This window comes from Equus caballus, chromosome 18 (assembly GCF_041296265.1).
Source record: "Equus caballus isolate H_3958 breed thoroughbred chromosome 18, TB-T2T, whole genome shotgun sequence".
Taxonomy (NCBI): domain Eukaryota; kingdom Metazoa; phylum Chordata; class Mammalia; order Perissodactyla; family Equidae; genus Equus; species Equus caballus.
In genome coordinates this window covers 15,589,019-15,601,664 of record NC_091701.1, presented here as the reverse complement: position 1 = coordinate 15,601,664, position 12,646 = coordinate 15,589,019, and the positions used below count along the sequence as shown (strand labels likewise).

At 34.3% G+C, this 12,646-nt stretch overlaps 1 protein-coding gene across 4 annotated transcripts in view; it reads left to right on the top strand.

Annotated features, from left to right (window-relative positions):
• Positions 1-12,646, top strand: part of DPP10 (dipeptidyl peptidase like 10) — a 1,231,994-nt gene that overhangs the window by 1,087,647 nt on the left and 131,701 nt on the right. For all 4 annotated transcript variants that reach the window (XM_070241800.1, XM_003363234.5, XM_070241801.1 and 1 more), the window contains 2 exons: positions 1,148-1,200; positions 1,301-1,382. In XM_070241800.1, the coding sequence (XP_070097901.1) occupies positions 1,148-1,200; positions 1,301-1,382 (135 nt within the window). The remainder of the gene's footprint in view (positions 1-1,147; positions 1,201-1,300; positions 1,383-12,646) is intronic.

Here is a 12,646-nt window from a genome sequence, read left to right as displayed (position 1 = left end):
CACGTTGCTTAGAGAGAAATAATTCTCACTGAATATAACGTACTCATCATCATTTTCCCTAACCCATCTTTTGCAGTTTTTCTCATTTCTTTTCTATGCCACTATTTCATCATCTATACTTTGGTAAGAACCAAAGTATAGAGTTATTTTTGCGTTATCCACTCTGATCCTGTGTTTGGGATTTAATGTCACCCTGTCACAGATGCTGTGATCCTTGGGAAAATGGCGTTTAAAAAGAAACAGAGTTCTTTATTAGATAGTACTAAAATCTCTTGAAGATCACATACTTGCAAACAACTAATGTATGATTTTTCAACTATTACAATGGAGGGTTGGAGGGGGTTATCCTACTTTGTCTCCACCAACAAAACATTTCAAGCTGCCTGAGTTTTTCCCCATCAGAATCATTACTCAACGAATATCGATGATGTGTTTCATCCAAACATGACACTGTACTAGTTAATGTGGTAGATGCAAAGGTCACCTGACAGCTTCTGATGGGAAAAGGAGACATGTACTTAAAATATTTGTATAGTTTACACTACAATGTGAGAAGTGTCCTAAAAATCAAAGAGTATATTGTAGGAGAGGTGGATGGATTTCCATGGAGGGGATCAATATGAGCTTTATGCAGAGGCTATATTAGAAGAAGGGAAAATTTCGACCTGAGTTGGGATAGGATGACCTAGGAAGAAAACACAGAAAAACTTCAAGATGTACATGGGAAATTTGTCTAACGTGATTGAAGTATAGACTAGGTAAAGGGAAGCAGTGGATGATAAGGGTGGAAAAGTATGTAGAACTCAATATACCAAAATCCTTGAACATCAATGAAGCAGTTTAAACTTTATTATGTAGGCAGTGAGGAATCACTGAAAATTTTGAATTAGAAATCAATATAGTACAATTATACTAAGCATAGACTGGATTGAATAAGGGATGGGGTTGATGCTAAGAAGGAGAGTTAGGAGCTATTCCAGTAGGCTCGGACAAGGCAATAAACTCCAGAACTGGAATATTTCACGTTTTAATTTTTCTCTAAAACCAGTTCTCAATTTCTTGTATTTTATCAAGAGCTTGTATACACATTAAGATAGAGCCTGTATTCCAAACTAGAGTTGATAACTCTTCTTTTTTTAAATTTCAGATTTTTCATTATTCCTATACTGCTTCATATGTGATTTACAACATACACACGAGGTAAGTTCTTCAATCTTCTGGTTTTCCTGAGCAATTGTCAAACTAAATTGTTGGTGTAGATGTCAATTTGTTCATGTAAAAATATTTACCTTTTTTCAAGGGAAGTTTGGGAGTTAAACCCCCCAGAAGTGGAGGACTCCGTCTTGCAGTATGCAGCCTGGGGAGTGCAAGGGCAGCAGCTGGTAAGCACAGGCACTGCTGTGCACCACGTACTGCCAGCCAGGAGCCTATGAACCCGCTTATGGAAACCACTTTCTTGGAAAAATTTCCCTGTTACACTTAATAATTTTTATTTAACTTTTTATCTTTTATCTAGTGTTCTAACTTAAGAATATGTCAAATAACACTAGGATTATCTTACCAATTAATTAAAACACAAAAAATTTATAGAGTAATGTATGATTAAACTGCTAATTAATAATGAAAGCTTGGGGGCTGGCCCAGTGGCGCAGTGGTTAAGTGCGCACATGCGGCTTAGGTGGCCCGGGGTTCTCTGGTTTGGATCCCGGATGGGGACATGGCACCGCTTGGCACACCATGCTGTGGTAGGCGTCCCACATTTAAGCTGGAGGAAGATGGGCGTGGATGTTAGCTCAGGGCCAGTCTTCCTCAGCTAAAAGAGGAGGATTGGCAGCAGTTAGTTCAGGGCTAATCTTCCTCAAAAAAAAAAAAAAAAAAGAATAATGAAAGCTTGAAGAGATCCAAGAATACTAGGATCTAGTTTTATGATATTTCCATTACATAGTTATGTCAATTGTCATGCAGAACTCAAAAAAGAGACCATTCATATTCACTTTAAAAACATTTTTTTTAAAATTCATGATGATAATGAATTCTCTTCCAGACCTTACATTTCAGAGGCCCTCCCTGAATTTTTCTTTTTTTTAAAGATTGGCACCTGAGCTAACATCTGTTGCCAGTCTTATTTTTTCTTCTTCTTCTTCTCCCCGAAGCCCCCCAGTACATAGTTGTATATTGTTGTTGTGGTCCTTCTAGTTGTGGGATGTGGGATGCTGCCTTAACATGGCTTGACAAGAGGTGCCATGTCCGCGTCCAGTATCCTATCAGTCCAAACGCTGCGCCACCGAAGTGGAGCACGGGAACCCAACCACTCAGCCATGGGCCAGCCCCAAAAGCATTTTTAAGGGTAGACATTTAAGACGAAATTTACACTTGACAATATTTTCTTGAGAGGATTTTTCATCATATTTTGAAATTATCACAAACTCAGAAAGAGACTTATTGATGTATAAAAGTAGTTTGAGCAACACTATGCTCTTGTATATGTCCCGTGACGCCCATATAAGGACTTCAACAGAATAAGGCTCAGGAAGTGGTACTGCAAGCTCCGATGGCATATGCATGGTCAAACATACTAAGCATTGTGAAACTGATTTCTAAGTTGTTTGTGTTTATCCTTCTATCAGCAACAAGGTGAGAGTTCCCTTTGTTCCATATCCTCACCAACACCTAGTTTTTCCAGACTATCATATTATTTGTCAATAATGACATTATTGCTTCTTCCATTTCAATTTTTATACTTTCTGCTTATTAAAATCATCTTGCACTAGCAACTTTATGGATGTATCTAGGTATGATGTGGGATTTTTTTGTGGGAAGATTTTTAAAAACTTACTCTCTTATGGCTATCAGGTTAAGTTTTACATTTGAGTTAGTATTGGTGATATGTACATTTCTAAAAATCCATCTCACCTAAATTTCCAATTTTTTAGCATAATATTTTAATAACTTAAAAAGTATTCTTTTAATCTTTGCATTTGGTGTGATATTTTTCTTCTTTCCTAATATTATTTGTAAATACTTTCTTTCTCTCCTGATTGCTTTGTTCAATATTTGTAAATTTCACATTTATCTTCTCAAAAAGCCAAAGTTTAAATTGATTTAATACTTTCTATTGTAATATTAGTGTTTTCTTTTTCTTTTCTAACGTGAACACTGACGACTATATTTTTTTCTAAATTTTGTGTAACTTTCATGGAACAAATTTGGTAGTAATATTTTTAATAGAATTTAATTTGAATATTTTTTCAATTTTCATTGTATGTTCTTATTTCAGGCGGGATATTTTGATGTTTGTTTTTAAATTTACAAAACTTTGGAATTAGCTTTAAAACTAATTTGTAGAGTTCAGAAATGGATCTTTGTACCAGTGACTTTGAAATTGATAAGACTTGTTCATGGCTTAGTATAAACATTTATAAGTGTTTTCCATGTGATAGGTACAGCGCTCTATATATGTATCAGATCAGCCTTAATAATTATATTTTTAAGACTTATTTCTTTACCAGTAATAATGCATATGTGATCTTTAGAGTCCTGTCAGTTTTGCACGCTATAATTTGAACTATTATTTTAAGAGTGAGGGGTTTTAAATGTTAAATAAATCTTTCAGTAAGTTAAAATTCTCGATACTCTTATCAATATGTTTCCCTATTTACCTTTAAGAATTCTGATTCACCAACCCTAATTCTAAGCTTTAACAGAGTCCTTTAACAGAAGTTAGAATCTTCTAGACTTTTTTAAAATTAGAATTGCTGCTTCAACAACAGCTGGGTGGGCTGAGGTATGTTTCTTGTTTCGCATGGACCTCAAGTTCCTCAGATTTAAGATAGAAATGTCTATACCAGCCTATCATTATGATAATTCATTTGAGAAATATAAATATTTCCCTTAATAAGAAGCATGAAATTATTATTTTTATTTCATTTTGTAAATCTAAGAAATACGTTCTTAAGCTAGTTGATGAAATAAGGAAGTAGTACTAGATGTTTCATGTCACAAGAAGACTGTAGAACAGTACACTGTTACTGAACAATGTTTCTTTTCATTGGAAATATTCTGAAAGTGAATATACCTGAGATAAGGTCTTTGCCAGTGGCTGGTCATGTGACCTTGGCCAAGTCATTTTTCCTTTTGGAACCTCATTTTCTTCCTCATTTTCCTCCCCAAATCTCCAGCACATAGTTGTATATCCTAATTGTAAGTCCTCTAGTCCTTCTACGTGGGATGCCCCCACAGCATGGCTTCATGAGCTGTGTGTAAGTCTGCACCCAAGATCCAAACTGGCGAACCCTGGGCCGCTGAAGCGGAGCTCATGAACTTAACTACTGGGCCATGGGGCTGGCCTTTTTTTTCTTGTTTTGGCACCTCATTTTCATCATCAGTAAAATGAGGGCATTTGACTCTTCTTATTGGCCTCATTTATATAAAATATTATATTCTATTTTTGTTTAAATATTGAAATTATTTTAAAATTTTTATTTTCAAAATGGTTGGGATAGAGAAGAAGGGAGAACATGAAAAGTTGCAAAGATTAAGTCGTAATTTCCATGACAGATTTTCTTCTTCTTCTTCTTTTTTAATCATAGTTTGCCACTCTGAGATATTTCCAGAGTCAGCTGTGCAGTAGATGAGAGTTTTGGTAAAAATATTTTTCACATGCAAAAACAACTTTCATTGTGTGTTGGTGGATATGTTTCTTGAACATGTAAACTAAGTGTTAAATGTAATATTAAAATGACAAACTACTTATAATAGAGAAAAGACTTGACAGTAAAATAAATTGTTATCACTGGTCTTTAATCCCCCACATGTTTAACATGGTTTTATGGACTTAGACAAAAGAGACATTGAGGAAACCAAGATTTACTCAAAAATATTGAAAGAAGCATATACCAAGTTGCTGCCAGACATTGGACTTGAAGCTACTTAAACATCTTTGTGGATGCATTTCACAAAGAATCTGACATAATATGCCTTTTTCACTGCCATATCCACGCTAAATGTTTGAATAGTTGATTAAACAATTATGATGAAAACAAGATAGTGATTTAAAATGAAAAAATCCAATGGTTCAGATACCATAGATTATAAATGGTATGTTTGCCTTTATCATGTATGTATTTAGAGAAATTTTAAAACAATGTATTTAAGATGCTTATGTAGGACTGTCTCTAGATCCGTTGCATTATGAATTCCTGAAGATTGACAGAAGACACTGCATAGGATATGCTAGATATGACGATGCTGGGTTTGGTTCAGAGAAGGCACTAAGCAATGTGCCCATGCACAGTGGTGAGTGGGCACCAAGAGGTGGGCAGATGCTTTCACTCTGATGCTGTCAACAGGCGAGTCCATTGGGCCAGAGGCAAATTCCGAACACACAAATTCCAGACCCAGAAACCCAAGATAACTTCATTTTTATGTCACTGGAGAGTCTTTAAGAAAATCTTTAAAACTTTGGTTGGTTTTAAATGACTCCCTTATTCTCCAAGGTTGAGAGGAACCTATATCTATGCCAAAATAAAAGTTTGATACACTCAAGGAAGTAGCATCAATTGCATGCACTTTCTTTAATGGTTGCTATTAATTTCTTATTTTTCAGTATATTTGAGAAAATCATAAAAATACTTAAAGTTTATAAAAATCATAGGTCCTCTCATGGCAGTAATTTTGCAGGTAATTGAATCCTGAATCTACTACTTACTAGCCTTTGACTTTGAAAATATTAAAATCTCTATATGCCTAAATTTCCTCATCTTTAAAGTGGCGACAATAGCAGTACTTTGCTAATAGTGCTGTTCTGGTGTTTAATGTATAAATATAAAGCACTTTGAAAAGTATTAAGCATAGGGTGTTTTTTAGGTGTTCATTTTTATTTTTATTTTTCAAAAGATAAAGCCTTTGTCACTTGAATTTTAACTTCAGGAATTTTAACTTCACTAGTTTTGTGAAGAACTAATCCTTTGTAATGGCATTTTCCAAAGTTCTTTGGGAAACTTTTGGGATAAATTCTATATTTGTCAAGGTTATCTTTTGTGTGCATGTAAACATAATTCAATATGAATTAAGGACACTTCTCTATGAACGGCTAATGGTCCATTTTATGTGACTATGACAGGCTTTGTCAATATTTGAAGCCATCAGCAAACTCAGCAATATGATTTTATTAGATGTGAGTCATTACAATACTTTAATTAGATTTGCATTAAATTAATGAAAGAGTCCTGTAGTGTTTATAAACTAAGGACAATTAATTTCTCATCCTTAATTTTTAGTTTCTAATTTTATTTGCTGTAAAAGAAATCCCCGGCTGTAGAGAAGAGAGGTAAGAGATTGACATAATTTCTAGATAAAGAGGGTTGAGTTAGAACTCAAAGGATGGAGAATTTTTCAGTAATGCTAGCTGTGGGGAAAGGCAATTTGGATGTGGTAGACTTTATGCATAAAAGACTCTGACACAGTACAACATACATTATTTAGAGAAGGCAGTGGAGTAGACTCCCTCAGCTGTAGTAAATATTCTATAAAAGGAAGTGGTGGATCCCAAAACAGGGAAAACATGTTAGTCATTTAATTGAAAAGTTTTCTGGTTTAAGAAGGTATGTCCTTTTGCTTTTCAAAAATAACTTTGTCTTATAGAAGTTAAAATCATTCGTAGATCATTTTGAAAATTCATGTAATTATATGCATTCACATAAACTCCTATACAAAAATAAAATATACTTATCTATAATTATACCACCAGAATTAAAAGATTTGGAAAATCAGATGAAGAAGTGTGAGTTTGAGAAGGGAAAAACATTTCACTGATTAGAACATGATATCTAGAATCAGAAAAACCTCAGCTCAAACCCAGATTCTTTTTTTGTTTTGTGACTTAGGGAAGGCTGACAGCTCTAAGTGTAAGCATATTAAAAATGAGAGAAAATCATAACTGCTCCCAGTTTTGAGGTTTGAATGATATAGGGCATGTGCACAAGTCAAGATTCTCCAGAAAACAGAACCCATGGTGTATGTATGTGTCTATGTGTGTTCTCTCTCTCCTCTTCTCTCCCTCTACAGAGTGAGGGAGAGAAAAAGAGTGAGAGAGAGATTTTGAGGAATTGACTCATGCAATTATGGGGGCAGTCTGGCAGGCTGGAAACTCAAATAGGAGTTAATGTTGTGATCTTGAGCTACAGTTGGGCAGATGTCCTTCTTCGGAAAACCTGTTTTTGCCATTAAAGACTTCACCTGGTTTGATAAGGACCACCACATTATTCTTTACTTAAAATCAACTGATCGTAAATGTTAATCACATTTTCAAACTACTTTCACAACAAGACTATTGTTAGACCAAGCAGTCAGGCACCATAACCTAGCCAAATTGACAAATGAAGTTAACCATCACAGCACAGTAAGCATTCAATAAATTATAGTTATTAATCTGATTTCCACTTGTCCTTTCCTTACAATAATGTACTTAATTCAGTCTCATCTTCTTTGACTAAATATGTTAGCAGCTTATTTTCTAATGTCCCTTCTCCAATTGCTAGCCACTTGAATCTACCCACTGTCTACAGAGACGTGTAAAAAATGCAGATCCTTAACAGCTCTCACAAGGTTATGAAATGTCATTGAAATGACACACAGTGTCATTGATATGACTCACAAGATGTGACTGAGGTGACATATCATCTAGCTCCGGCCACTCCACTGCAGAGTTGAAGCACAGATTTTTCTCTACCTGAACTGAACTCTTTGTAATTTCCAGAGAGTGACATACTGCTTCTTTCTGTCTCTGAGCCATTCTCTTTGTATATCTAGTCATTGTTTTCTTTTCATCAGAACTCTCTGTCACATACCTTCCCTCTCTTCTCTGAGAATTTCTTCTCAACATTTCTTCATGTTAAGTGAATTGCTTACTTCTCAGGATTCTAACATTCTTCTATTTTATCTCAAATTATTTAATAGTTTACAGTATTTTTTTACATTGCTATCTTCTACCACTGACCTACCGTCATTTCCAGAACAGGCAGAAAACAGAATATGCTAAATATCTCTATCTCTCTCTCCTCTTCCCCTCCTCCTTCTTCATAAAACTCATTTAGCACAAAGAAAAATGTAGGTTTAGTAAATATCTGGATGCATTGAGAAATTAATAAAAGGCTGACTGTTATTTCCATTGATAATGGGATACCAAAGAAGGTTTGGAGGATGGCATAATATGAAAAGAAGTCATGCAGGAAAAGACAGATCTGGTAGGAGAGTTCATGATAGACTACAAGCAATTGAGTCTGGAGGCAGAGAGCTAGGTTTAGAGGTTATTATGATAATCTAGAAATGGATTGATAAAGAACAATATATTTAAGACATAAATAAATCAAGTTTTAAACTGAGATCTAAAATATGATTGCAGTCCAAACCCAAAAATTATCTTTTAAATACTCACCCAAGTAAATTAAATGATGCAAATATTATGTCATGTATTTCTACACTTTTTTAACTAAAAAATCTCATTTTAGACTAATTTTTAAACAACTTTTTTTAATACAAATAAAAGACTGATGCATACAAAAGGCTGTACTTTGCATTGAGTAAGTACAAAAGACTGTACATATTTAATGTATAAAACTTGATGAGATGGAGATAAGTACACCATGGAAACATCATCACATTCGATGCCATAAACATACCCATTACCTCCAAAAGTTTCCTATCGCCCTCTTTATTTTTTTGTGATAAGAACTCTTAACATAAGATAAACTTCTTCTTTGATATTGCTAATATTGTTCTCAGTCTATTCAGAGTAAAAAAAAAACGCCATAACCATCCTTCCAATGGCATAAAGCTTTAAAAATACCCAATGTTTAACTTATTACAATCTAGGTGTTTTGAGAAATCACTTTTCTACATTTATCACATATATTTTCAAAAAATTTGATCTTTAGGTAATTCTCCAAATACAGATAAAAATTATCAAACTGTCCTATCACTTGCATTTTTACTATTACTAGAGATTTACCTTAAAATTATATTAAAATCTGCAGTGATTAGCAGTTTACTTTAAAATTGTATTAAAATCTCAAGTGATTAGGTCTCTATGAAGAGTTCAGTTTCCTAAAGTAATTGCTTACATTTTCGTTAATAGAAATTTTGAACAATTTCATTGACTTTTCCAGTATGACCTTGGTCCTTGTTAAAGTAGTATTTTTCAAACATTGTTGAAATCTCATGTTTCCTACTAAAAAATCAATATGATTTTGCTTCACCTTCCATTAAGTATTCATATTTTTCAATGTGAAAGAAATTATTTTAATTTTCATTAAGATATATCCAAGAAATATATAATAAACATATGCAAAAATAAGATATACATATGCATATACTCATACACATACGACATGTGCTCAAAGACACATGCATACGCACATATACACATAATCACACACACCACACACTCACACCCTGTTTCTGGTCTCATGTACATTTTGGGATGAAAGCCTTGGGCTTAGAGTCATAGTATACCAGAGGCGTCACAGAAGTACATAAAGCAAAGGGGCTAGTAAGATTCAAGTTCTATTTCCAGCCAGTTCTTCACTACAGTGTGTGTGGCGTTCATTCCTAGCGAGTAGATTGGTGCAGGAAAACTGCTAGGGAGCGAAGCCAGGAAGTTTACACCATTACATCCTCAAGCGCTTGAGGTGATGACTATTTCCCATGTAAATAAATTTGGGCCCCCTTTTTTTTTAATCCCATTCATCTTCATTAACAGAGATAAGTGAAAACAGGTTACTATTTCATGTTATCTGTAACAAAATCTAATGTTTGTGCTTTTGGTTCCAAGAAATAAAAGCAATCTCTCTTACCACATACTAGGCACACCTACGGTCTAATGGGTGTCATTGCAAATTTGACATGAGGAAAATCAATATCAAGAAGCTCATATAATTTCTTTATTCAATATTTAGACCAGAAATACCTGATCAACCATAAGAGGACAACCATGTTTGGGTTTAAGAAAAAACATCCTTAAAATATCTCAACCAGTTTGACTGATAAATTTGCAGTATATTCAAGTATATACTTTTGTTAAAATATTACGTATGTAAATGTGACAGCAAATTCAGTCTTATATAAGTATAATACTATAACAGTATACATGTATATGTAGAGAAGAAAAAGACATATGCAATTACAGTGTACAATTTAGAGGAAAATTAATTTGCATTGCTGTGTGAAAATCACCCACATGTCAGGTAAGCACTCTCATAAACCCCTTACCGCCTTATAATTATTTAAATAGCATATTTATGAACTTTCTACCTAAATTCAGCGATTTTCAAAAGAAATAGAAAGTGAAATTATGATCCTATATAAGTACACATTTCAGATTATTTCCCCCCAGTTGCATGTTATGTATTTCAACGTAAGGGGAAAACTAAGCAACTTGCAGATTGTTAGCTATACTTATATTGCTTTTAAAGTGTTTGCACTGGCCTTGTTAGAAGTCACATGTAAATATCTGTTGATTCATCCTTGCTGACCACCTTGGACTGTAAACTTTCTGAAGACAGGAGCTCAAATTCTGTAATCCTCACAGCATTTGCAACTTCACGTTATAGAGGTTCTAACTATGTATTAAGAGCATGTTACTCATTAGCAATATAAAAGGCACAATCTCTGTATTCTAGGAACTCACAGAAAATAGGGTTAAAGGTAAGGATATCCACCTCTTGGAATACGTAAAACAGGAGGATCCTAACATGCCCCTCACCTTGCAGGGGGATTCCTCTTTGAGGTGATGGACAGTTTCCTGGAGGAAGTGTCCTGAAAGCTAAGTTTTGGAGTTACATGTCAGGGCAAGATGTGGACGTTTATTAAAAGGCATCTCTCTGGACTATAAGGCAGTTCTAAATATGAAAATAAGAAGAATAGACATATGGAGTCACATTCTTCAATGTTTTTGTTTGTGTATATATATATATATATATTTTTTTTTTTTTGAGGAAGATTAGCCCTAAGCTAATATCTGCCACCAATCCTCCTCTCTTTTGCAGAGGAAGATCAGCCCTGAGCTAACATCTGTGCCCATCTTCCTCTATTTTATATCTGAGACGCCTGCCACAGCATGGCTTGATAATCAGTGCATAGGTCCGTGCTCAGGATCTAAACCAGCGAACCCTGGCCTGCCAAAGTGGAGCATGCGAACGTAACCACCACGCCACCAGGCTGGCCCCTTTTTATATATATTTCTTAATAACACAAAACTATAACTTAGATATTACTTCAAAGGTGAAAAGAGGAAAAGAATCAACTAAACCAGGAATATAAAATATATCAGCAGATTTGTACTAGAAAGAAGAACCATTATTTCCTAGTTCTAACTAAAACTAGCTAAGTTTTTTTAACTTATATTTAAATAATTTTGATTTTCTTAGAAATAATGAGTAAATGCAACAACCATATGTTTTTTCCCCTGTTTTTTGCTGTCCAAGATAAATAGCAATTTCTGTGGCACTCCTTGTCTTATGCTACTCCTAACATTAAGTTAAATAATAAATTGTGGAGTAAGAGCCATAGAGGTTCCAGGATTGCAGAGTTTTTAACTATAAATCTAGGTCATGCATAATCCAATGTTCTGAAAACTTTGGACAGCGCCTGCTAAGCAAGCCATTTGAATGCAATAACAACATAGATGATAATCAGCTAAAGTTCCTAAATATTAGATCTTTCTGTTTCATTGCAACTAAGCTTTGGCCTGTTTATTATTCTTACTTTTGACTACACAGAGTTTTCCTATAGTGATGTCAAGTCATATTTCATCAGCAGTCTAAATAAAAACTTAAAAAATAAGACATAATAATGTTCATTCTAAGATGTGAACCATCCTACACAACCCCTGAGGTCAAAAGATCCCATTTAGGAAAAGTTCAGGATTTTAGTCATTTACTGTGTTTTATTAAATGACATGAAGAGAACTCCTTGAAGGTAACTGTTCTGCATTAATATCAAGACTCTTCACGTCAGAAATAACTCCAGACATCCTTTAGATGGTGTGGTAGAGGAGCTCTCCCTTTTCTCTCTTCCTTAAGAACAACAAAGAAAATGAAAATCTGAAAGGAAACTATCTTTTATGATACTATTAATCAACCACAGCCTAAACTGTAATCTCTGGAATATGAAGTAATAATTCCCTGGAGCAAGAGGAAGAGCACCTGGGTGACCGTGACTGCCAGAGTGAGAGAAAAACCCTAAGAGAGTGAGAGAGGAGGGGTAACCATTTGCATGAATAAACTCAGCCAAGTCTCTGACTGAGCCTGAACTACAGATGCTGAATTTTCAAGCAAGGTCTTTGAAGTTGCTATTTGGTGTTTCCTGAGAATCAGGAAAATAAATGCATGAAGGAATGAAAAGATAGGATATATCAGTGTAGAAATATATGTATATCCAATCTACCTCCATCATTCTATTTATCTATTTAGCTATCATATGTATATATATATACATACACACACACTATATTTTACACACAGATGCAAAAATAATAAAAAGAACAAAGTGGACATTTTTAGAATTGCAAAATAATATCTAAAATAAAAAAATAACTGAATGAGATTCAAAGCAGAATGGAAATGACAAAGCAGTCATTGATACACAGATC